Source organism: Lithobates pipiens, unplaced genomic scaffold (assembly GCF_037356315.1).
Source record: "Lithobates pipiens isolate NorthernLeopardFrog02 unplaced genomic scaffold, aLitPip1_a1.2 Scaffold_16, whole genome shotgun sequence".
Classification (NCBI taxonomy): Eukaryota; Metazoa; Chordata; class Amphibia; order Anura; family Ranidae; genus Lithobates; species Lithobates pipiens.
This window is the reverse complement of record NW_027507748.1, coordinates 164,770,029-164,797,608: the sequence shown is the minus strand read 5'-3', so window position 1 is coordinate 164,797,608 and position 27,580 is coordinate 164,770,029. Positions and strand designations below refer to the sequence as shown.

At 41.5% G+C, this 27,580-nt stretch overlaps 1 protein-coding gene across 3 annotated transcripts in view; it reads right to left on the bottom strand.

Moving 5' to 3' along the window:
- Positions 1-27,580, bottom strand: part of SH3KBP1 (SH3 domain containing kinase binding protein 1) — a 530,573-nt gene that overhangs the window by 57,877 nt on the left and 445,116 nt on the right. For all 3 annotated transcript variants that reach the window (XM_077480738.1, XM_077480739.1, XM_077480741.1), the window contains 4 exons: positions 26,825-26,876; positions 21,762-21,845; positions 16,465-16,627; positions 1,195-1,280 (listed from right to left, as the gene is read on the bottom strand). In XM_077480738.1, coding sequence (XP_077336864.1) covers positions 1,195-1,280; positions 16,465-16,627; positions 21,762-21,845; positions 26,825-26,876 — 385 coding nt within the window. The remainder of the gene's footprint in view (positions 1-1,194; positions 1,281-16,464; positions 16,628-21,761; positions 21,846-26,824; positions 26,877-27,580) is intronic.

The window sequence follows — 27,580 nt, the reverse complement described above, 5'->3', positions numbered from 1 at the left end:
GGGATTATGGTGCGGGGTTGTTTTTCAGGTGTTGGACTTGGCCCCTTAGTTCCAGTGAAAGGAACTCTTAAGGTGTCAGCATACCGAGACATTTTGAACAATTTCATGCGGCCAACTTTGTGGGAACAGTTTGTGGATGGCCCTTTCCTGTTATAGCATGACTGCACAACAGTGCACAAAGCAAGGTCCATAAAGACATAGATAAGCGAGTTTGGGGTGGAGGAACTTGACTGGCCTGCAGAGAGTCTTGACCTCAACCCGAAAGAACACCTTTGGGATGAATTAGAGCAGAGACAGCAAAACAGGCCTTTTTGTCCAACATCAGCGCCTGACCTCACAAATGTGCTTCTGGAAGAATGGCCAAACATTCCCATAGACACAGTCCTAAACCTTGTGGACAGCTTTTCCATAAGAGTTGAAGCTGTTATAGCAGCAAAAGGTGGTCCAACTCAATATTGAACCCTACAGACCAAGACTGGGTTGCCATTAAAGTTCATGTGAGTGTACAGGCAGGCGGCCCAATACTTTTGACAATATAGTGTATCTGTTGTGTTATTGATATTGACAGATATGCATCTTTTATCATTTTTTTTATTTTGCCAATAGTTACAATATAAGAATAAGAACTCGTCATCGTACAACTCTGATGTCCAGTCATATATTTTCTCCTAGGTAAACATGAGTTAAACGAATAATAACTACAGACTTCTTAGAGACTTGACAGCTTGTTAAATACAGTATTCATACCATTGGCTGCAATTAAAATTGCCATGTTTAAATTATTTATGCTACTCTCAATATTTCCCACCTCTTTCCTGTAATAAACAGATATCCCAAAAGGGCTTTAGTTTTACGAATGAAGTTCGGAAAATTCTATAAGTCCATTACAGATTCAAAATAAAATAATAAATCCACATGATTGCTTTTTTTGGCCACATAGGAAATGCCATAGGAGCAGAGCTCTTTCCACTTTGCCTCATTATAGGAATGTACTGTCTGAGAGCTAATACATTCCTGCAGATTCGTGTTTACTACAGCAGTGTTTGGTATAAAACACTCCCAAGCACTGAAGAGGTTTATTATAAGTATATGTGTAGGCTGGTATTTAGGATGTGTATGAATCTGTCAGTGTGTATGACAGAGCAGGGACTCTGAGGATATTTATAACCTGGCAGAAAAACATTCAGGACTTACCAATGTCATTGCTCTTATCTGATGAGTCTCTGTCTGGAGTGCTGGATACAGTACTGATTCCTAGCTCTGCCTTTGGGCTCTCACTCCTGTGTGGCAAAAAAAAGAAAACGATAATTCAAAATATATATATATTTTTCTCTTAATGTCCACAGAGACACATAGGATGCACATTTGCAAATATTACTCGATGGACACAACCTTCCTAATTTTATCCTTTGGTTCAGTGGCGGCCCGTTTCATAAGGAGCCCCCTAATCCATGCGTCTGGCCCCTATTTCACATGCAGGGCACCAGACACATGGATTTAAATAGGGTTTTTTGGCCACTGCTTTGGTTTGTGTTTTTCTAATCAAGGTAAATTAGAGGGGATGACTAATCTTTTAAATTTTACACATATCTGAAGTCACTAGCAAACTATCAGCAACCTACTTGTGCTAGCATGCACCACATAATAGCACATTATGACAGTGCTGATCACTCTTCAGGAGTGTGCCGTGAATGCAGAGAGCTATTGCATAATAGTGACTCCTGTGTGCATGAGCGAGAATGACGTCATTGTGGCCCAGCCATTTAACCACTTCCCGTTGACGTGGTGCATATATGTGGCCTCTCGTGGGCTTTAAGAGAGGCATATATGCAGCTATATGTAAACAGTTTTCTGTGCTGAAAGCACGCGCTCCCAGCACAGTCCCAGCAGGGACCAGAGAGCTTCTAAAGCATATTTGCATAACCTTGTATAACCTTTTACAAGACAATTTTATGGTCCAGTTTATTGAGGCTCTGACTAGGAATGACGCTTTGCTGGACCTGTTAATCCCAAACAATGCAGAGCTTATTACCAATATTCGTATAAAAAAAAAATCTGGGTAGCAGTGACCAATAACATGATTTAATATGATGTTAGCTGGACAGGAGGACATACGGGAAAGATAAAAACACTTAACTTTAAGAGAGAAAATTTTCCAAGGATGAGGGCTGTTCTCCAAGACTTATGCCCCATACACACGATCAAACTTTCCGACAACAAAAGCGTGGATTTTTGTTCAAAGGGTGTTGGCTCCAACTTGTCTTGCATAAAGACGGTCACACAAATGTTGGCCAAAAATTACAAATGTAGTGACGTACAAGACGTACACAATATCTTCATTACCAACACTAGTTTTACAAGACCTTTGAGAACCTGCTAGCCAACATTTGTTGGCGGAAGGTCCCACAACAAATGATCGATGGAGCATACACACGATCGGACTTTCCGACAACAAGCTCACATCCAACATTTGTTGTTGGAAAATCCGATCATGTGTACGCAGCATCAGACTGGGAGGGAATATTGGCATCAATGGACACAGAACAGAAATGGTAATTCTTCAAAAAAAACCTGTATGCAAACTCACTGCAAAGTATATTCCCATGGGCAATACGTTTAAAAGCCCAAGAATAAAACCTATGTGGTTCATGGCCAAAGTTAAAATGGCAATATATAATAAGAAAAGAACTTTTAAAAAATATAAAAATGAAGTAACACGATCATCATTTAAATGCTACAAAGAATAAAACAGAATATGTAAAAAGGAAATCAAGGATGCAAAAATTCAAAACGAACAGCAGATTGCAAAAGATAGTAGGACAAACCCCAAAAAATTCTTCAAACATATTAACAGTAAAAAGGCCAGGTCTAGGCATGTAGGCCCTTTACAAACTAATCTAGAGTGGGTAACTGGGGACAAAGAGAAAGCAAATTTATTAAATACTTTCTTCAGATCTGTGTATACAAATGAGCATGGGGGGAGCTCATGTCCATAATGGGGTGGTATTGACACAGCCCCAAATGATCCACAATGGCTCAAAAGTAAAATGGTCCAGAAGTATTTAGAGAGAATAAAGGTTGATAAACCCCCTGGACCGGATGTCATCCACCCATGGATCCTAAAAGAATTGAGCTCTGTCATTTCAAAGCCAGTATTTCTAATTTTTAGGGACTTGTTAATGACTGGAATGGTACCACTGGATTGATGTGGGGCGAATGTGGTGGCCATATGTAAAAAGAGATCAAAGTCTTTACCAAGTAACTAGAGACATGTTAGTTTAACTTCTATAGTCGGGAAGATACTGGAGAGTTTAATCAAAGACCACCATAGATGAGTTCTTGCTGGAAAAAAATATTTTAAGCAACAGACAGCATGGATTCATGAAAGACACAAGTTGTTAAACAAACCTGATTTATTTTTATGAGGAGGTAAGTAAAACCTTGGACAGAGGGGTGGCTGTGGATGCGTTGTACTTGGTTTTTGCAAAAGCGTTTGACACAGTTCCCCACACAAGACTAATGTTTAAGGTAAAGTCTACATGCTTGGAAAGATCAGTTAGTATATTGATAGAAAAATGGCAAAAATAAATAAAAAATCTAACAGAGTAGTGGTTAATGATTGTTACTCTGAATGGTCTAAGGTTATCAGTGGTGTACCCCAAGGTTCAGTGTTGGGACCCTTACTTTTTAACATCTTTATAAATGATATAGGGTCTTGGTGATTAAAAGTACCTTTTCTGTCTTTGCAGATGCCACCAAGCTATGCAGTGGAATAACATCCTTATGGGATGTCTCCGATTTACAAGCTGACCTCAATGCACTGTCTAATTGGGCAAATAAGTGGTAAATGAGGTTTAATGTTGATAAATGTGAAGTTATGCACTTGGTGGCTAAAAATATGCATGCACCATACATACTAGGGGGGAGTACATCTGGGGGAATCCACAGTGGAGAAGGATCTGGGGGTTTTGGTAGATCATAAGCTCAATAATAGCATGTAATGCCAAGCTACGGTTTCCAAAGTGAGCAAAATCCTTTCTTGCATTGAGGGGAATGGACTCCAGAGAGAGAGAGAGAGAGAGAGAGAGAGAGAGAGAGAGAGAGAGAATTTTGCCACTGTACAAATCAATAGTAAGACCTCATCTGGAATATGCAGTTCAGTTTTGGGCACCTGTTCTCAAAAAGGATATCGGCAAACTGGAGAAAGTGCAGAGAAGGGCAACAAAACTGATAAGGGGCATGAAGGAGCTCAGCTATGAGAAAAGATTAGAGGAACTACATTTATTCACTCTTGAGAAGAGGAGTTTAAGGGGGGGGGGGGGATATGATCAACATGTATAAATATATAAGGGCGTTGGTGTTGAGTTATTCACTTTAAGTTCATCACAGAGGACAAGGGGACATATCTAGAGGAAAAAAAGATTTCATCTCCAAAGATGGAAAGGTTTCTTCACAGTAAGAGCTGTGAAAATGTGGAATAGACTCTCTATAGAGGTGGTTCTGGCCAGCTCAGTAGATTGCTTTAAAAAAAGGCCTGGATTCTTTCCTAAATGTACATAATATAACTAGGTACTGACAGGTTGATCCAGGAAAAATCTGATTGCCTCTCAGGGGATCAGGAAGGAATTTTTTCCCCTGCTGTAGCAAATTGGAGCATACTTTGCTGGGGTTTTTCGCCTTCCTCTGGATTAACTGTGAGTGAAGGATTGTGTATATGGTATTGTAGATATATATTTTTTGGTTTAACTAGATGGACTTGTGTCTTTTTTTAACCTAAGATCATGTGACTGCCAATCACAGTGGTCACATGACTTGAATGTCCTCCTCACTGACAGGATCAGCAGCTATTTGTGGGACTTTGTAGGGGGGCCAAGAGAAAACTGTAAATAAAAAAACGGTTATAATTAAGTGCTGTAGTGGGATTTTTTTTTAATATGATGCCACAGTTTCACTTAAAGCTGAAATGTCATTTGTTTTAATGTAGCAATCTTTTTACATATCTTTTTACCAACTGAAGATAGCAACAACTGTACACAATGCAATTTCTTTTATAATGCAGTATATAGATGAATGTTTACTGCACCAGGAAGCATCACTGTAGCATTATTTGGCACCATCACTTGTCCATTCAGCATAGGGCTGTTACTATTAAAAGAACAATCTTACATACAAACGATCGTTTGTATGAAAGTATGATGAGCAGAGCATGCGCGTGGGCACAGGAGCGGACATGATCTGACCTGCTCCGTTTGCCACCAGACTTTCCCTGCTATAATCAGCGCTTGGGGCACCAGGAACACAGCTGGCAGCTTAGGGACCCCATCATGCGAAGGAGGGGAGTGGGTTCCACCAAAAAGAAGCCTCCCCCATCCACCTATTCCTTCCATTCGGGGAACGCAGCTCCGGCAGCATATCAGTATCCTTTATCTAAGGCCGTCAGGCTGGAGGACAGACTCGCACGCGGCCCCACATGCAATCAAGTCACAATGTGTCTCGGCTTCCCCCACACAAGCAGCCATTTCACCACAAAGTACAGTGGCCTCACAAGCCGACCGGGCTCTGGGTCCTTTCTCCTCTCAGTCACAGGAAGCCATGCTCCAGCCACAGAGGGGTGAGTCCCCACAGTTCTCCCCCTCCTCAGCCTATCAGGGGGAGGCGCTTGGACTATGCAGATTCTCCGGCCTCATTTGTGGACAGAAATATGGCTGAAATGACTGAGACTGCTCTGAGCCAGAATAGTACAGGGAATGAACACCCATTACTCTGTAGACTCTGTTTTGCTGGCTCGCTTTTCAGCACTGTTCCAGCAGGAGCTATCAAAAGCATGCATGTCTATCACTGCTGAAATGAAGCATTGGTGAATGGTTGGACACTACTGAGTGTAAGATGGATGGCACAGTGCGGAGGGTTAATCAAAATTCTAATGTGATCTCTTCTCTATAAGATTAACTGGACCAGGCCAACGCTAAAATAGAAGATCAGGAAAATAGGTCCAGACAGTATAATTTTAGAATTTGTGGCCTGACAGAAGCAGTAACTGATCTGGAAGAAGCTATACACGTCCTGATGCAGTACTTTATTCCAGACATTTTACCACACCATTTGGAAATAGAGTGCATCGTGCTCTAACAGCTCCTAGACAGGATGGCCTACATAGAGATGCTATAGTTAACCCACATCGCTACTGAATCAAAGAAAAAATAATGTCCACGGCTCGTGTTAGGAGTGACATTACCCTCCTGGGCCACACCATTCAAATATTTGGGGACACTTCTCAACTGATGATACAGAAGAGACGCGCACTGAATTCATTACTGGCTCATCTAAGTAATTGTTAAATCAAATACCGCTGGTCATTTCCATTCCGCTTGTCTTTCACCTATAAGGGCAAGTCACACTCTTTTGCCAACTTTCCGGATGAAGAGGAAGTTCTCTTAAGCCTGGGCCTGATCTCTAGGGAGTCTTTATCCCCCAAAACACAGCAAGCAGGAGGCTGCTCAGTTTCACCTTTGTGGGTTCAACAACAGCGATCTTCTTCCAAGGAATTCCCCCCTCTCGCAGGATCCTATGGATAACCGTATAGACTATAATATGAGGTGGTAGTTTTCTCTTGATATCCACAATCACCAATTGCCTGTAAAAGGCCTTTCTCAAGTGGTTTGGAACATACCCAGAAGTTATCATTTATCCTATGTTCATAGTTTTATATACGCTCAACGCAGTTACCTCAGTTCTGGGGGGAGGGGGGGCTTTGCTATACTGTGTGAGTGGGCTCCATCATATGAGACTACAATATGTTATTGTTGTGGGTTTTGCCTGTAAGGTTAATTTTGACTCTTCCCCATACTTACATAAAAATAATACCTGTTCAATCGGTTCTACTGGTTTTCCCTAATTCCCTTACTATCCTTTGAACAGAAGGGACCAGGGCACAAAAGCATGCCACTCATTAGTGAGCTTGTGCTTACCTAGGGGGAAGTGACAACCTCACACTTCTTGATGGGAACTTTAATTTCCTGGACCTCCTTGATTTATTCACTAATCTGTCAGCTGACACACTTTCTTTGTTTTTGGTTTGCTGGTACACGATTAACCAGTGTACCACATCCCAACACTAATTCTCTTTTTTCTTCCTAATGTTTCTGCACATATGTGCACCCCTGGTTCCATTCTAAGCACCAGACCCTCAGAAAAGGGACGAGGATAATGGATAAGGACAACAGGCAAGTACAGTCTACTGCACCTTTATGTTAAGTACCCTTTCCCCTAAAATTCTAACTCATAATGTACAGGGTTTTAATTCCCCTATGAAACGTACGATGGCCTACCAAACTTATCACAAATTGGGCATAGACACACTGCTCCTTCAAGAAATGCACTTCTCTCGTACCTAGGCCCCGAAATACTTGAATGCCAAATTCCATTAACTCGGCCAAAATATTGTCCACCTTGTGGGTCTGACTATTCGCCAGTCCAGATTTAATTAACAGATCTGTGGACTAGACTGAAACCCTCAATGTGGAGTCTTAATGCCTCATTACTTAATGACCCTACCATTGATAATGAAATAGAGTCTGTTAAACTGATACCTCAATGTGAAAAAATATTTCTTAAACCTCTAATGCCGCATACACACAAACTAATACAAATAGCCTCCAGAACCAAATGTAGTCATGCACAAACGATACGACAACAGGAGGAGGAGTTACAACGTATAGTGCAAGAGCAAAAGTATAATCCCCAATTAGATTTGAGACTTAAAATTGAAGCGCCGCATATGGCATTAAATCTTAGCCTTACCACTAAGGCTGAGAAGAATTTACGTTGGTCTAGGCATCGATTCTATACTTTAGGAGACAAACCTACTACACTATTGGGTAGGAAACTTACCCCTCGACCATACAATCTGGCCTTGCCAAGATTACGGTTTCAAGATGGGAAATTAACTCAAAACCCCCAATTAATCATTGCAGAATTTTTCTAAACTTTATACGGTCACCGAACCCATGCCTCACAGCTCAAGCGGAAAAATTCTTCTGCGATATCCCCCTTCCACAGGTGGTTCGCTACCACATAGAGTTAAAATGGAGGGTGACTTTACAGAGGGAGAAATCAAGGCAGCAATTAAAAGTTTGAACCCATCAAAAGGCACCGGTGTCCGGACGGCTTTATTGGCCACTAGTATAGAAAGTACACAGAGATACTGACACATCTTTGCCTCTTTTTCAATGAATTGAGAAAAGACTCCCCCTTAGCCATGCATGAAAATGCTGCTATCATACATGTCATCCCCAAACCAGGGAAGGGACCATGGGGACTGTGCTAACTATCACCCGATCTCACTAATTAACGTGGATCTTAAATTGATGACTAAAATTAATGACCAGAATGAATACTTTTCTATCCAATTATATCTATCCAGACCAGGTAGGGTTTGTTTCCAATCGACAGGCCAAATCCAGTGGGTGATAAATGTAATAGCAGTGCTTCATTCAAACTGGGACAACCATGGCAAGCGTAAGGGCATGCTGTTGTCGTTAGACCTTTGCAAGGCATTCGACTCTGTATCATGGGATTATATACTCTATGAATTGAAACAATATAGATTTGGGCCTAATCTTTTAACTATATTGCAGACATTGTATAGCGAACATACTGCTAGACTGCTGATAAAAGGGTATAGTTTGCATAACATGGACATACACAGAGGGACATGACAAGGTTGCCCTTTATCTTATTTATAATGGCCCTGGTACCCTTGGACATCAAACCAAGAGGTCACTCAAATATAAAAGGCATATATTGCCGAGATAGAGAGCACAAATGTGCCCTTTTTGCTGACGAAATGTCGATGCTTCTCTCATACCTAGTAACATCTATATCGATCCCTAGTAACATTGATACCTAACTTATATCAAACCGATTTACATTTATCTTGGGTCTCACAATTAATCCTTCAAAATCGGTTGCTTTAAACCTCACATTGGAGGCAGACGCAGTGAAATTAATCCAAACTCGTTTAAGTTTAAGTGGCAAAAAGATGCTCTCCTGTATTTTGGAATTTCTTTAACTTCCTCCCTACATACCCTGTATCAGGCCAACTATACTCCTTTATATAGGAAACTGACAGCGGATCTGCTACGCTGAGCCATTAATCCATTGTTGTGGATCGGTAGTCTGTACTCAATAATGATGAACCTCCGTACAAGGTTGTTGTACTTGTTTAAAACACTTCCGGTTGCAATCTGCATGTCCGATCTTAATGTACTGCAGAGCAATATTATAAAATGTATCTGGGGGGACAAAAGACCCAGAGTGAATAGGCGCACCCTTTATACACCAAAACTGAGAGGTGGTCTGGGAGCTTCAGACCTGGCCAAATATTTTAAAGCTAAGCAATTAGCTCAACTAATTCGCTATCATTCCTTGCAAGCTCACCTTCCTGGATGAAAATTGAATCGTCTCTCCATCCTACCAAACCGATTAGTGATATGATGTGGCTACGAACGAGAGATAGACCAATCATAATGTGCCCCACATTATCCTTTTCTCTAATGCCACGAACACACGACTGGACTTTTCGACAGCAAAGTTCTGACAGAACGAATCCGTCGGACAATTCAATCGTATGTGGGCTTCACCGGACCTTTTCTGTCGAAAAATCTGACGGATTTTAGAAATAGAACATGTTTCAAATCTTTTCACCGGAACCAGTTCCTATCGAGAAAACCGTTTGTATGCAGGTACGACGGACCAACGGCGATGCAGGGCAGCTACTGGCTACTAGCTATTGAACTTCCTTTTTCTAGTCCCGTCGTACATCATCGTGTGAAGCGTTTGGACTTTGGTGTGATCGTGTGTAGGCAAGTCCATTTCAGCGGAACTCCATGAAAAGTCTGCAGAAAAGTCTGTCAGAGTTCATTCCGATGGAAAGTCCGGTCGTGTGTATGCGGCATTTGCCTATGGGACAGACTGATGAAGCCTCATGTATTTAGATCTTTTCAAGCTCCCTTGGCTCCATTGACTGGTAATCCTGATTTCACCCTGGGTCTTAATCCTCAAGGGCTCGCATGGTGGACTAACAAGGGCTTGATATGTATTGCTGACATAAGGTATCTTATCGAAACAAACCCTATTAAATAAATACCAACTTCCCACATTTTTGGAAGACTCTACAGTGTACAAATAATTTAACAACTTCCACCCCAATGGAATATCTATGCAGGTCTTTCAAGAAGCATACCGGCCATCGCTCTAAAATATATAGCATCTTGTCCTCTAAAGCCCCATACACACTATCAGATTATCTGCTGAGTTTTTCCTTCAGATTTACCAAAACCATGTAGTAGAAGGGCCTGCCTGATTGCATACACATTGAAACTCCTAAGGTTTGTCCTCATATTATATGGTTTTGGTAAATCTGAAGGAAAAAGTCAGCAGATAATCTGATAGTGTGTATGGGGCTTTAGTTGGAAAAATTGTTCTATATGAACACGTGGGAACAGGATATAGAAGAAACCTTGGAAATTGATAAATGATTTAAAATGGCACAATTCGCCTCAAAATCACACATTAATACCTCACTGATCGAGGCAAACGATAAAGTTTTGCTTCTATGGTGCATGGTACCAGTGAGAGTGGCGACATATGTCCCAGGCACTTCCCCTCTATGTTTTAGGGGATGTGGCATAGAAGGCAGAGTATACCACATATGGTGGACATGCCCTAAAGTCAGGCGGTTTTGGATTCGCATCTACAATTTTATATTTTCACTAACCCAGATGAATTTAATCAAATCACTGCAGCAGGCGCTACTAGGATGCCCAGTGGAGGGAGTGTCAGGACACACAAGGAAACTTATATCATTCATCTTTACTGCATCCAGGGTAGAGGTAGCTAGATCTTGGAGGGCGCCCATGATCCCCTTCGATTTGGTGAGAACCAAGTTGTCATGGATCATGATCAATGAATGCCTTTCAGCGATACTATTCGATAAGCAGCCAGTCTTTTAATAGAGTCTGAGAACCATGGATAAAATATCTGTCTGAAAGCTTATGAGACATCCGCACAACTACGCCAGGAATGACAGGGTTGCACATTCCCCCCTTTTACCTCCCTTCTTCTCTCCCCTTTATTCTTTCCTCTTGCAGGCTTTTCTTTTCTTCCCCTGCATCCTGTTTGAGTTACCAGTAAAGCCCCATACACACTATCATATTTTCTGCAGATTTTTTACTTCTGATTTACCAAAACCATATAATATGGTCAAACCTTAGGAGCTTCAATTTGTAATCAGGCAGGCCCTTGCACTACATGGTTTTGGTAAATCTGAAGACAAAAATCTGCAGAAAATCTGGTGCAAATGGGGCTTCAGAGGACATTGGCCACATGATTACATGGTAGGATCCCTCCACTTCATCTTCATGAAGCCTAAAGGAATGACAGGGATCCAAGAATGTACTAACCCTTTCCTCTTTTTTTTTTTCTTCTTTTTTTATTTGTTATGGGTTTCTCTTGTAGTTCATTATGTTAAAATATATAGCGATAAGAAATACGAGTACATTTGTTGGAATATAGAATTTTGCTCATAACTCCAGTACCTTAAGACATCACCCTGTATACAGAAATACCTATCTCATGTAAATTTTGCCTTGGAATTTGATATGCACAATTTTCAATAAAAATGTATGGAAAAGAAAGTCTGAAGAGCACAGACTTTAATGGTTCGTTTATGACTAGAGAAACTAGGAGCACCTGCAAATTCATTTCTGTGAATTACTGCCATTCTACAACACAGCTTTTTCGCTGTCCCAAGCTCAGCAAGCACAAAAGATAAATATAACTCCGCTGCTAGTACATCATACTCAGATTACATAACTACCCGAGGAGTCACCTTTACGACATTCAAGTTTGCAGTTATTACAGAAGCTGGGAGAAGCATGTAACGTGCCCAGCACAGTGGTTGGCACTTCTGCCTGGTGACACTAGGGTTGTCAGTTTAAATCCCAACCATGGCCATACTTGCCTGGAGTTTGTATGATCTCCCTGTGCCTGCATGGGTTTTCTTCCACACTCAAAAGACATGCTAGTAGGTTAATCAGCTCCTGTCTAAACTGGCCCTAGTATGTGTATGTGTGAATGTGAGTTAGGGAGGTTAGATTGTAAGCCCCTTTAAGCGTTTGTTAACCCAAAAAAAAAAATTGATTTCCTGGTACCTTAAAGCAGATTAAACAGCACAGTGCTTGTGCTGTGTAATCTGCCCCCCCCCCCCTCTAAACTATTAAAAAATAAATAGATAAATAAAACCCTGAGCCTGGCACTTCGCTGACCAGGAAAATCAGGGCTGCTCCACCCTAACCACCGTGGTCTGATTGCGTCCCTGCGTCATACGCTGCTGTCCCCTCTGCTCTCCTCTCTCCCCCCTCACCCCCTACTTCCTGCACGTCAGCTTGTGTCTGTGTCTCCGTCTCTGCCCTCCGCCACCTCTAGTAAAATTTAAAATGTTTTATGCTCACTCCCAGAAACTTTCATATCCTGGCAGAGCATGCTGCATTAGTCTTTTATAAAAACAAGTGCTGTAAATCCCATTTAGCGCTGTCTTTAGACCGGTCACGTGACTCTCGTCCAGTTTCCAGGGCTACTGCAGGAGAGGCCGAGCAGCCATGTGATCTCCCCGGCTGACGTCAGAGGGAGATCATGGCCCCTCTTGCAGTATCCATCCATCGGAACTGTACAGCGGCCTTGAGCCATGTGACCAGCCTAAAGACGGCTCAATGGGTACTTACTTGTGTTTCTAAAAGACTAATGCAGTGTGCTCTGCCAGGCTTTAATAAAGAGAGTCTGGCAGTGTTCGAGTTATATAGGCTAACAAAACCTTTAAGGACAGGAACTGATGTGAATGTACAATATATAAAGTACATCGGTAAAGAGCTCTGTAAATTGTCGGTGCTATATAAATACCTGCTATGAACCCAAAAAAATGTAAAGCTTACAGTTCTACTGTAGAAAGGTATCAGCTAAATGAACAGGATTTATGGTTTCATTCATATATCACTGCCTTTTTAAGACACTGGCGCCTCTGTCAGAATACAATGTCCCGGCAGTGGGGATTCCTTCATCTACCTCGTTTGTGTGACTGGAGGAGTATATTAGTTTACCCGGCTGGCTGTATGGCCAGCATTGCAAAAAAGTCTTTAGATGTACTTGAAAGTGGTATTAAACCCCAAACCAAAAATGTCATGCATTGCACCTTATCAAACATTACATGTAGTGGCTTTAATAGTTTTCTTTATTTTAGGCTTTTTTCCCTCTGTTTTTACCTGATGATTTGGTCAGTAACACACCTCCTGTATTAGTGTACTCCTACTCTGGATGAAGGAGCACAGGGGCACATCAGACAGTTTCATTGTCAGTCTAGGGGTAGCCAGCCATACATGGATTGAAATCGGGCCAGTTCAGCAGGCACTGGCCAAATTTCATTCCATGTACGATCAGGGAAGGTTTTTCCCCACCCACTGATCTATGGCTGCCTTAGATGTACTAGCAGAATTAGATACACCAAAAATGTTAATTACATAAGCAGTTACAGCAACAGTTTTTTGGGGGGAAAAAGATATTACATAAAATAATAAAAGTTGGTTATCATAAGTGCCCCTGTCAGTGGTAGCTGATACATTTGCAGGACAGTATATTCTGTTTAAAAACAATAGACTCACTGGCCAGATCGCTAGGTGAAAATAAAAAAGACAGAAAGCCTAAAAAAGAAAGCTAATGCAGCCACCACATGTAATATTTGAATCTGATTCATCCAATGGAAGGGGGAGGAAGGAGCTCTCGGGTAAAATAAGATATTTTTAAAAAGGTGTTTTTTACATTTTAAAGTGGTATTAAACTTAAAAACAAATATGAATTATATTACAGCTTGCCAAATATTACATGTGGTGGCTGCATTAGCTTTCTTTTTTCCAGTATTTTCCAGTATCACAAAGTGCTCCTTTAATATGACCATTCTGGAGGCAGCCTATAAAGGTGCTCCTCCGCTGGTATTGGGTCCCAGTCCCCCATCGCCAAAGCAAACCCATCCTACAATGATTGATGTTTTCGGGATTAGGCCAACGAGGAGACAAACGTCATATCTGGTGGTCCTGCCCCCGTCTGGTGGGATTCTGGTTAAGGGTCTTTGGATTGTTGTTCACCCTCTTCCATGTATCCATTCGCAAATATGCTAAGTTAGCACTTCTCCACTGCCTGATCCCGGGTCTCCTTCTCATACCAACAGAAGATGACCAGCTATCTATCTATAGCATCTAAACGTGCAATAGCCAGGGCCTGGAAAAAACGTCTGTTTGCAGAGGTGAGGAGCATCTGGACAACCCCCATGATCAATGAGAAGATGAGTAGTTTCCTCCATGACTCTCGCACTAAATTTCTCAAGGTGTGGGCCCCGTGGTGGCCTTACGCACTTCCTACTCTGCACATCCGACCAGCCTAGGCCTGTCTAATAGACCCTGCTTGTTTCCCAACCTGAGGGACCTTTTTCCTTCTGTCTCGCTCTCTTTCTCCTCCTCTTCCACCATCTTCCTTTTCCTCTTTCTTTTCTTCCCCTGTTCCTTGGACCCCCTCCTTTTTTTTCCCTCTCTCTCCCTCCCCCCCCCCCCCCCCCCCTATCTTCATTAAATATCCAGTCTAAGATTAGCTTTCATAAATGTTTGTCCACGCCTCAGCCCTTGTGCCCTTAGGCTCAGGCACCTTGTGTTTACCCCCTGGCCTTGGTCGGAGGGTCCCTGTTGATCGACAGTATATCCTTTAAAACACATTGAATACATGTACTTGTTCATGCTGTTTTGCTTTAAGCCTACTCATGGTATCCCCTGCGCGGGAATGTTGCATTTGTAGTCTTTTTATATTTCAATACAAATATTTTACCAGACTGTGGGCAAACACTTAAAATACATACTGTATATGTGAACTGTATTGCCTGTGAAAGGATTTGTAATTCTGTCCGGACAGTCATGTGCATCACATACCTGGGCCACCCAGCACAGTCAGGTGAGAAACCCCAATTTCATCTGACTAACATGCTAACAAATCAGCATCATCAACCCAGAGAGCAAGGAGGTGACCCAGGAAGTCATAAAGCAGAACCAGGAAGTAACAGAGTACTCTTCCTGTCTATGGAGTGTGGCAGAGGTGTGTGAAAACCAGCATAGGAGTAAAGACATTGAAAAAAGTATCTTCTTTATACATTTTCTAGATTAGGTGTATGAGTAATTACACTATTATCTACGTAAGCTCGATATACTGACAATTTTCATGATTCCGCAGAACTGGAAATCCATAGCTCCCAACTGTCCCTGATTTGAGCAATGTCCCTCTGTCCCTTCCTTCTTCCCCCTCATTTGTCTCTCATTTTGGTCTGATTTATATTGTTGTATATAAAATGCATTTTTATCTTTCAAAAAGTGTTTCCCAGTGTAAACCTTTCATCCAATTTCTAAATTGCTTCATTTGTACATTTTAAAAGCCAATATAAAAGCATAGTAGTGGTAAAAAAAGCACATTTGGGTTTAATATATCTCCTTTAAGGGGGTGTGACAAAGGGTGCGTCATATGCCTACATACTTTTGCTAATAAGGCTGCTTTCACACTGGGGCGGTATTCAGGCGTTACAGCGCTAAAAATAGTGCCTGTGTAACGCCTGAAAAAAACCGGCCCCTTTAACTCCAGTGTGAAAGCCGGAGGGCTTTCACACTGGAGCGATGCGCTGGCAGGACGGTGAAAAAAGTCCTGCTAGCCGCATCTTTGCAGCGGTGAAGGAGCGGTGTATTCACCGCTCCTAAACCGCTCCTACCCATTGAAATCAATGGGACACCACGGCAATACCGCCGGCAAAGCGCCGCTGCAGCGGCGCTTTGCGGGCGCTTTGCGGGCGGGTTTAACCCCTTTTCGGCCGCTAGCGGGGGTTAAAACCACCCCGCTAGCGCCCGCACACCGCCGCTAAAACGACGGTAAAGCGCCGCTAAAAATAGCGGCACTTTACCGCCGACGCCGCTCCCGCTGCAGTGTGAAAGCAGCCTAAGTGTCCCTCATTCCCATCTCAAAAAGTTGGGAGGTATGGGAAATCTGATGTTACCAGTTTCTCCCATACATCTCAAGAATTTTTAATCTGGGCTCCCTATTACTCTGTAATTCCACATGCAAAGACAGACTCTTCAAAAAGTCAGCAATTAGGGCCGCTTCCCCCATCTACTGCTTCCCACAGTGCTTTGTTGGCATCAGTGATTTGCACCTTCATTGAATTATGAAATGCAATGGGTGATTATTAAAGTAGAACTACAGGCAAAACTTTTTTTTCTTTCATTTTGCATAGAGCAAGAGAGGATTATGTCAGATATTTTTGCATTGGTCTGTGGTTAATATCAGATATATCCGACAGATAAAATAGGGGGCCTTGTATTATATCTTTACCTTGTGTGTGTTACAGGTCCTGCTGGTCTCTCGGGTCTTCTTGGTGGCAGTGTGCCTGATTTACTTGAAGAGGTGGTTTTTGGAGGACGAGGCTTCTTTGGAGGTATAGCAGGCACTGAGTGCTTCAGAGAGGCATCTACTTTGTGATCTCTCTCTGGCCGCTCTGCAAAAGAAAAGCATATCTTTATTTAACCTTGAAAGTGATTTCTGTCCAAAAGCATACTATAAAACTGAAGAAAAGTGATAATAACAGCAAAATATGGACAGAACAGTTCGTACCACAAGATTTGTGTGAACTGAACTGATTCATTTGGCTATATGGATACCAAAAAGTATCGACTATAGCTTATTACTGAATAAAACGATTCATAAATATTCAGTGAAGCTGTTGTTTTGGTCTAAGTATGATAAAAAAAGGGACATTTCAAGGTGTATCATGTGTTTTAGGGCACAGTTCAATAAGAAGGAATGCAGATCCAGTGTTATATGTGTTGTCATTTACCAATGTGCTAACTGATGAATGGGATCTGTATCCAGAACTATCTCCTGAAATGGTGAGACTATACAGGAGCTTTTATCTCAGACCCCAATACATGAAGGCTCTCCGCTTTAAAAATATTTCACATCTGCATTATTAGTAATATTACAATCTGTAATAAACCGAAACAAATAAATACAATTAGCAATCAAAGAGCATTTTTGGAAGCAGCTCTCTAGCCAAACATTTCTTTTTTTTTTTAATCTTTTATTTAGTATTGTATGAGAACATATCAAAAATCTAACAAACAAGAAGAGACAATCAAATAGAACAAAAGACAGTGACAAGATAGGTATACAGAAAATAAGAATTCCCGGAGTCATCATGCAAATATAAGTAACAGTTATTATAAAGGAGCCGAGAGCCACTGGCGGTACCTCCAGAAGTGAAAGGGAAAGCTCCCTATATCTCTCCCTGAGGGAGCCCAGTGGGATTAAGGTGCGGCCTTCCACAAAACATGCCAAACTGACAATGCCGTCTTTCACCCAGAATCCAAGGGAAGACAGTCGCTCCCCAAGGGTGAACCAGGGGAACCCTCCTACCGGAGCCAGCAGAGATGTTGGGGGTGCCAGATCCAAGGGTCTGTTCAGTTTATCCCAGACAATCAAAGAATGGGTGGTCAACGGGGATACCCAGAGAGACGCGTGTCACCCGCCGGGACCCAGGGAGCATACAACAGGTTGAATCTGGCAATAGTCTTTTCCAGTGAGACCCATAATTGAGAGGAAGCGTGAAATTTCCAGTTGAGTAAATGCTGCAAAGCTGTTGCCTGATAACATTGGAGGACATTGAGCAGGCCAAGACCTGCATTTTGTTTGGACCGATGTAGCAAACACTTGGCTACTCTTATTTCACCACACAATCCCAATGAAAAGACTATGGAGCTCCTTAAAGAAGCATCAGGGTAGGTGAACAGGTATCATCTGCAGGAGAAACATAAATATGCTATATTTTTTATATATATATATATTATACAGGGAAGAATTGTCATGTTTAGGATATTCCTGCGACCAACCCAGGTGAAAGTCGCCTTATCCCAAGAATGTAAGTCTAAGCGAGGCTTCTTTAATAGGGGGACATAGTTGTGAGCATAGAGCGTCCAGGATGCTAGTGAGCTGAATTGCTAAATACCGCATTGAGGAAGATGCCCATGTAAAGGGGAAAGACCCTTTCAAGGAGGCAGCCATGGTGGGAGGACAAAAATTTCTTTTAACTCCCAAACAGAGCTTATAGCTGGTGATTTTGAAGATTTTTTTTTTAAGTGTTTTACAAGGTTTGTACAAACGTTTTTTCAAGTGGATTTTTTCTGGGCTGGGCAAGGGCAAGGGCAAGACAGTTCTGGAGGAGAAGAGTTCAACAAAAACAAAGATACACAAAAATGCACATGCTAAGAGTTTACAGTTGCTCCCCATTGAAATCTACCAGTCCGAAAATGCCTGATTATGCTAAAAAAAAGTAGGCCATGTACATCTTTATGCATAGCTTATATAGCATACAAGCAACTAAGCATTGAAATATGAACAATAAAAATTACAAACAATGGAATTTTGCATGTTAAGCCATTGTCAGGCATAGGGAAACATACTACATATGCTTAGGTCTGCGTGCATGGGGGCTACGTATAAGATAAGAGTGCAGTAAAGCTTAGAACCTTTGATAGGTTTTTATTCTCCCTGAATAAATTTCTCTCCCAGTGATGGTGGACAGTACAAAAATACTTTTCTTATTACTGTAGTGTCCTCCCTCACACTTTTAACCACATTTCCTGTGTCGATGATGTTTCCTGGATTCCTGAACATTTTATAGAACTTAGGCTTTGTAATAGGCACCTTCATACACAAATTAAAAAAATACATACATATACTGTATATTTATTGTGTGTGTGTGTGTATATATATACACACACACACACACACACATACATACATACACACACTTTATATTAAAATACACAATATACAGTATATGTATTCATTGTCATTATATTGACATAAAGAAGAAATGACTGCACATCAGTAGATTCCAAATGCCATTTATTGCTTACCAAAATGACACCAGGAGACACCAACAATTGTGCTTAATCTATAGCAGCATTTGGAATCTAACAATGTGCAACCATTTCTTCTTTATGTCAATATAGCCTGCTCAGTGCATCCACGTAAGAGCTAACAAACTCATTGACTATTTATACACAAACACTAATTGCAATTTAAAAAAAGGACAGATGTGGGAAGCTAACCTTTTAATTGCCATTTTAACCTGTGTGTGTCACCTTGTGTGTCTGTACAAAGGCCAAACATTCCAGGGTATGTATACTTTTGATCAGGGCCATTTGGTTGAGTTCTGTTATCATTTTGATGTAAAAAGGAGCCAAAAAACAATAAATGGCTTCATATGATCATTATACCTAAATAAAAGACAGGTTTTTGGCATGGCCAGTCATATTTTCATTATGAATGCCAAAATTTCACAATAATTTCTGCTAACTTTTTAGCACAACTGTATACATGTATATATATATATATATATATATATATATATATATATATATATATATATATATATATATATTATACATTATTCTTAAAAAAACAATGGGCACCTAATAGTGTATTCTGTGCCCTAGGCTCACTAAGGTAGTCCTGCATGTGTGTTGTCCAATTCTCTTAGCCCTTGTACACACAGTCGGAGATTCCGTTGGAATGTTTCCTATCGGACCGGCTTGTCTGATTTTTTCCGACTGTGTGTGGTTTGCATCGGAATATCCGACGGACCAATTTTTCCAACTTGCCGGTTAAAATTTTCCGACAAAATGCTCCAATCGGACATACTCCGATCATGTGTAGCCTGCTCCGACGGACAAAGTGCCACGCATGCTCAGATCAAATTCCTAGACCAAAGCCATTGGCTACTAGCCTGAGTGTAATCCTGTCGTAACGAAATAATGTCATCACGTTATGTACAATCGGATTTTCCGACAACTTAGTCCGACCGTGTGTATGCAACATCACTTCCGGACCTCTTCCGGAATTACTCCGATGGATTTGGTTGTCGGAATCTCCGACCGTGTGTACAAGGGCTTAGAGTTGTGTTGACAGAAGGGCAAATGCATCATACTTTTGACATCAGTTGGAGCTACTTCTGTGATCTTTCATAATTCATTGCATGTGCATTTGACCTGCAGCTGACCTGCTTTAAAGCTGCCTCTGTGTTACCACAGACTTTTCTATTTAAATTCTATCACAGTAGGAATTTATATAATATGAGAATAATAGTGCTGCAACTTTCGGCAACCAGACAAACAGTCATTAGTCTGACTGCACACCAGACTAAACAGGAACGTTTCTATGCTTTTGGCAGAATTTCCTGGGTCTCTAATCTAAATAAAACTCTGTTTCAGTTTCTAAGGATAGACGAAGAGATATATCCTCCCCCTATCAACATAGCGGTGATCAGATTATTGTATTTAGCTCATAAACTAGTGGCAAGGTTTTGGTTATCTATACATGTTCTAACCAAAAAACAATGGATAGAACAGGTCAACTACGGTATATCCTTATTAGGGAGCACCTGCATATCAGCATAGAAATGCAGCTCAGAAATTTTATTCCACATGGCAACCCCGGCTGGAAACCCCTGGGTTGGCACCCCTGCGACTGATTATGCATCGGTTATTATTATTATAAAGTGTATTTATGGTGTGGTGGAGGGCGAAACCCGATTTGAGTATACACCAAATAGGAAAGGTAATCTGTGCGCATGCCCTCTGATTAAAGAGGGCATGGGTTCATAGGGTTGGGCAGGCTATGGGCAATATTGTTTACTAGATGGTCTATTGGCCATATGTTCGGCTGTGTTGGGTCAGCTGATCTATGCTCGCCTATCTGACACAGCTCTTCTTTCCCTTTCAATCACAATGTGTCAAACAAATTTTCTTTTGGTGCCACTGCTTTACTGATCTTTATTTGTATAATTTTTTCTGATTTAAAAAAAAAAAAAAAAAAAAAAAAAAAGGAAAGGATCTCCACAAATGCAAATCAGCATATCTTCAACAGACAGACAGAATTCTTGGCTGCTTTAATATCAGTAGGAGCCCCACTGTGTCTGACCCACTGATTAATAGCTCTGACTTGATGAGGAGGAATAGACGCATACAGCTACCGACGTCTTAAATTCTGCTACATACACATCCACTGCCAGGTAGCTCATAGGTATTTTTTTTCCTCCCCAAGAAAGACGTAGCTTTTACAAAACAGCATTTGGATTCTGTTCTTTATAGAGCTTTTAAATACTAACATCTGACTAGATGATATGACAAACAAGACTACATCTTTATTCAATATTCTGGGAAGACTATGACTTCCTGAAGGTTTCAATCTGGTGCTTCAAATGTCAGAAGCTCTCACTTTTATTAATGGATAGTTTCCAACTTCTTCCTATGGCCAGTTCAAGGTATTATACTTCAATTATATCACAAAGAAATAGCAGCAAGTGTTAGTGCTACAGCTACAAACAAATGGCACGTCTTCCCACCTGTAATTATTGGGGAAATCCCCGCTGTTTATAGCAAGCTTGAAAATGTATATATATGGTTCTCTTTTTCTAGAGGGTAAAGGTGAGGGTGCAATGGAACAACATGATTTTATACTGGGTAATTTGGTGATAGGTATATAATAGCCCCTTACACAGATCACATATTGCTCAGATTCAATCTTCAATATTAAGCCATTCTAAAATGTCATTAAACAGAAGTACTCACCTTTTTCCTCAGGCCTATGTGGCAGAGTTTCAGGCCTTTCTGGAGGGATCTTTCTGATTTCTTGTTTTCTATCCGATGTGCCTACTGCAATCAAAGACAATACAAAGTCACCATCCATATAGACGTGTTGTCTTGCTCAAGAAGGAGAAATGAATCATAACTGAGGGATTACAGAAACAAAAAACACACAGACCCCAGGGAAACAAGCAAGACAATATAATAGAAGGGGCTTAGTCAGGACACCTTGGCTGAAGTGAGATTATCTTGTCTAGCTGGATATTCAGCCTACTTTAAATTCATATATGCAAAGTCAACACATATAGATTTGACCCTCGCTCAGCAGAAGGAGGCTGCTGTGACATATGTAAAGCAACACTCTGTAGAAGAAGTCTGACTCCGTATGTTCAGGAATGTGATTTAATCCTAGGTTGCTATGCGTGTAATAATCTGTCCTTTTCCTGCATGTAACACTATTATGACATTAAAGCAAAGTAAAAATAGAAGTGCATTATAATTATCTCATTATATCACTCATGACTTGAAGTAAGCCAGCTTCTCTAGATGTTTTTAACTCATTTTTCTTTAATGAATTGTTTAAGGGGATATTAATACCAGACCTCAAAAAAATGAGATCCAGCCTTCTAAACAAGAATGCATCTGTGTAGATTATGGAGCCCCATGGTTCTATATGCTGATGAACCAGCATTCACACACCAAGGCGCAAGCCTTATGTTATAATGCAGAAATTATTCTGATTATAGAGAATCTGTTACGTTTAGGGGAAAGTGATGGCGTATCTTGAAAGATCACTCCTCGACCCACTTATTTTACCTTCACTGTGCTCCTCTGCTGCTTTGTTGATGCCCTCTAGAAATATCAGATAGCATGGAGCAGGCCCCCGCGGAGGATGCAGTACTTGGGCCAGAGCAGCCAATCAGCAGGTCTGAACATTATCGAATAAGAAATATGAGGATGTAGGCTGCAGCACAGAGTGTACATGAAATTTGAACCTCCAACTCAGAAATCGTGGCGGAGGAGAGCCGGGAAGGTCAGTGTAAATTAGTTGGTGGGCCATGAAGTCTCTTTAACCTTACTTGGTTCACTGCATGACCACAAGAAAATTTAGAGGGGCATCTCATGTGGGAACTGAATAATGTAATAAATGTAAAAATTAAAAATTGTAGCATTATTATGCATGTGCTATATGTAGTATATATTGTAAACAAAGAATTACCGCTCTAAGGTAATGACTTCTCCCAAAACAGCTGTCTCCACAATCCCACAGTGTGCTGGCTCTGTTTGCAACAGGAACCGAAGTAGAAAAGATGTAGCTGGATAGCCACACTCCGAATTATTCAACTTTATTTCAAAAATGTAATTAAAATCATAGCATCTAGGCTGGTAAACAGACTAACTGCACAGCCGCTGACATGTTTCACACCAAACACGGTGCTTAGTCATAGCTCATGAGCTATGACTAAGCACCGTGTTCGGTGTGAAACATGTCAGCGGCTGTGCAGTTAGTCTGTTTACCAGCCTAGATGCTATGATTTTAATTACATTTTTGAAATAAAGTTGAATAATTCGGAGTGCGGCTATCCAGCTACATCTTTTCTACTTTAGTATATATTGTATGTTACGGTTTTATTTTCAGAGAATACTATTGCATTAAAATAACACTTTTTTGTTTTGAAGACAAGGTTCAATATGATTAAGGGCTCTTTCACACGACTGATCCGTTCAGGTCCGCCTGTCAGTTTTTTAGGCGGACCGCTGACATCCAACCTGCGCCTATCCTAAAAAGTGTGACGGAGGAAAAACCTACTTTTCCATCCGTCATCGGATCCGATCTCCCATAGGGGAGAGCGGCGCTCTGACAGGTCCGTCCCTGCACAGTGTGGATCTGTCATCTTCCTGCTCAGCGGGAATTGACGGAGCAATCCCCGCTGAGCAAGCGGATATCCACGGGGCGAATCATCACGGATCCGCCCTGTGTGAAAGAGCCCTAATACATGTAATGACAATATTCAGCATATGAATTCATTTTTATTTCACATGCTTTTATTTATATGCTCCTCCACATTGACACACAGAAAAAGCTGTCCAGTAAAAGGGTCAGGGAAGCTGGCCATACATGGCTTTGATTTTTTTCATTCATGCAACCAACTAAATGAAAAAAAACTGAACCAATTTCCCCATCCACACATTGGAGGAGGATGGGGGAATCCTCACTTCTGTCTCATTGTAATCTGACAATGGACTCCCCTGCCATCAGAATATACTGATCAGCACTGCAGCCCGTTGGCCGCATGTGCTGATCATTTGCAATCTAATACATGGTTTTGGTTGAACAGAGAGGGCTACACACTGATTGAAACTCAATGGGCTCCTGCTGAACTGGTCAAATTTACAATCTACGTATGGCCAACTTGGCAGGCACTGGTTTAAACTAAAATGCCGCATATACAAGATCGGATATTGATCGGACATTCCGACAACAAAATCCATGGATTTTTTTCTGACGGATGTTGGCTCAAACTTCTCTTGCATACACATGATCACACAAAGTTGGTCGGAAATTGCGAGCGTCAAGAACACAGTGACGTACAACACGTACAATGAACCGAGAAAAATGAAGTTCAATAGCCAGTGCTGCTTTTCTGCTTGATTCCGAGCATGTGTGGAACTTTGTGTGTCAGAATTGTGTACACACGATTGGAATTTCCGACAACGGATTTTGTTGTCGGAAAATTTGAGAACCAGATCTCAAATTTTGCGCGACGGAAAGGAAATTCCAAGGGAAAATGTCCGATGGAGCCTACACGTGGTCAGAATTTCTGACAAACAGCTCCTATCCAACATTTTCCGTCTGAAAATCCCACCGTGTGTACGGGGCATAACACTGTGGGGGACGTTTACTAGAACTAGAGCACACAGAAACTGGTGCAGCTGTGCATTGTAGCTTATAACGTCAGCTTGTTCAATTAAGCTTTGGCAATAAAACATGGAAGGGGATTGGTTTCTATGTAGAGCTGCACCAGATTTTGCACTCTCCAGTTATAGTTTTAAATATCCCCTGTGAGCATAGCACCCAACTGTCCCTGATTTAGGGGGACTGTCCAGGATTTGGAACAAACTACCTCTGTCCCTCTCTCCTCTTTATTTTGGTCTGATCTATATAATTGTATATAAAATCCACTATTTATCTTATAAAAAGTGTTTCCCAGTGCTAAACCTTCTAAATTCAATAATCCAAAAAAGGTGTTTACGCGCCTGTGTACATAGGCACATTACAATGAATGGGCTGTATTTTAGCTCAGTAAATAAATAAGCTATACTGAGCTTTTTCAAGCTGCAGTGTGCAAGAGGCCTAAGGCCGCGTACACACGGGCGGACTGTTCGCCCAACTTTGTTCGTCAAACAATCCGACAAACAGTCCGCTCAAAATTTGCATGAACGGACTTGACCACACACGATGAACGAACAGTCCGCTGAAAGCGTGCGCGATGACGTGTACAGCACATACGACGGGACGAGAAATACGACGTCCAATACACTGCAATGCAACCTTCGCCGTGTAAATCCTTTCTGAGCATGCGCGAAACTTAGTTTGTCGAACAAGCCTACACACGAGCGGACTGTCCGCTGAAACCAAGTTTCAGCGGACTGTCTTACGGAAATTCCGAAAAACTTTGTTCGTCAGACTGTCCGCTGAAACTGTCCGCTGAAGCCCACACACGAGCGGACTGTCCGCTGAAACACTGTTCAGCGGACAAAGTTGGGCGAACAGTCCGCCCGTGTGTACGCGGCCTAAGGCTTACTGAATATTTCAATAGTTTATCATTATATTGCAAGGTAAAGTGTTACTAAACCCAAAAGAAAACATTTTATTTCTGCTTACCAATTCTAAGATGTGGTGACTGCATTAGGTTTCTTTAGGCCTTTATTCCCCTTCTATTGTCATCTGGTGATCCAGCCAGTAATAGCTGTTTCTTTCCAAAAGAACAAGCTCTCTTGCAGATTCTATCAGTTCCAGGGATGAGACAAACCATTTAACACTGACTGGGGTGCTTACTGTGATCAGCTTTAATTTATTCATGTAAAACCTTATCCCAAAAAAAAAAACAGCTCTAACTGCTTAAAAAGTATTAGTTGGGGTTTGGCTTCAATTTGTATTTAAATCAGCTAGTACATATAACACTATCCTCCCCCATGAATGACAATGCTGCTGTATGTCAACTTTGCTTATTCATCCAGGGGGGGGGGGGGGCACTCTAATACAGGAGGTGCACTACTGACTAGAGCATCAGGTATAAACGGGGGGGGGGGGGGGGGGGAGTAAAGAAAAAAACAAAAAAAAAACCTAATAAACTAATACAGCCACCACATCTGATGATTGATAAGCTGCAATAAGTAAAATTTTTAGTTTGGGGTTTAATACCGCTTTATTTGGAATCTACTGCTGCAAAAAAAAAAAAAAAAAAAAGTTGTTCACCATTATTAATTAATTGGATGCATTTTGTATCCTGCGACTATACTTTGTACTGTGATATTAAAGTGGTTGTAAACCTAGCTACCCCACTTGTACCTACAGGTAAGCCTATATAATAAGGATTACCTGTAGGTAGTGTAAATATATCTAAACCTGCAAGGTTTAGGAGATATTTACCATATATGCTTTCGCCAATGTCATTGGCGCATGCGCTGTGAAGAAACGGCCCTCTGTGCTGTTTCTTCACTAGCAAGTGCCGTGGCCGACAGCTCCCACGCACGTGCAGGAATGATGTCATGTGACTCCGCGGCCCCGTAAGGAAGGCAAAAGATGGATGCAGCCATCAGTGGGGACAGTGCGGTCTTCGATTGCAGGTAAGTGGCACATAATGGGCTAGTATACGATGCATACTAGCCCATTATGCTTTTACTTTGCATGGGAAAAAATAGGAAGTAAAACCCATTGCTAGGTTTAGCTGTAGTCAAGGTGATAGGTCCTACAATTCAATCTAGTTACTTGTAACAGAGAAGATCATCATCATAATTACAATGTTATATAGATGTATACCTACCTGTTCCTGCCTTGTTTACAGGAGCTGATGGAGGGGGTGGCTTCTTAGGTCTCTGTGGAACATACAAAATGATACACTTTAAAATACATCTTGCTTAAATAGCAGGCTGTCAAACAGTTTAAATGCAAGATACCTGTGGACTACACATAAACTTAAGTTGTGCACTACATGTAGACAAACAGTCAAAATAGTTTCTGCTTTTGGTAAAATTCACTAGATGCTTTCTTTACTTTAAAATGGTTGTAAACACACTTTTTTTTTAAAAACTAACACCTGCAAGACAAAGGCATAATGAGCGAGTATGCATAGCATACCCGCTCATTATGTAATACTCACCTGAGATCTAAGCCCTCGCTGCAGTGCCCGTACACTGCTCCGGTGGCCGACATCACTCCCAGGTATCGCGGCTCTGGCACTGTGATTGGCTGGAGCCATGAGGACGTCACTCCCGTGCATACGCGCGGGAGCCGCCGGTAATGGCACACTCACTGAAGCAATGGCACCTGCGTGCCATTGCTTCAGTGTGCATGTGCCAATGACGTTGGCACATGCAAATACAGGGGATATCTCCTAAACCGTGCAGGTTTAGGAGATATCCTGGGTAGCTACAGGTAAGCCTTATTATAGGCTTACCTGTAGTAAAATGTGGTCTGTAAGGGTTTACAACCACTTTAAGGCTGGGTTTACACCGCAGCATGGAGTGGCTCACCACAGGGGTCCGCTGCGTCCCTATTCACCGCTCCAATTTCAGACTGA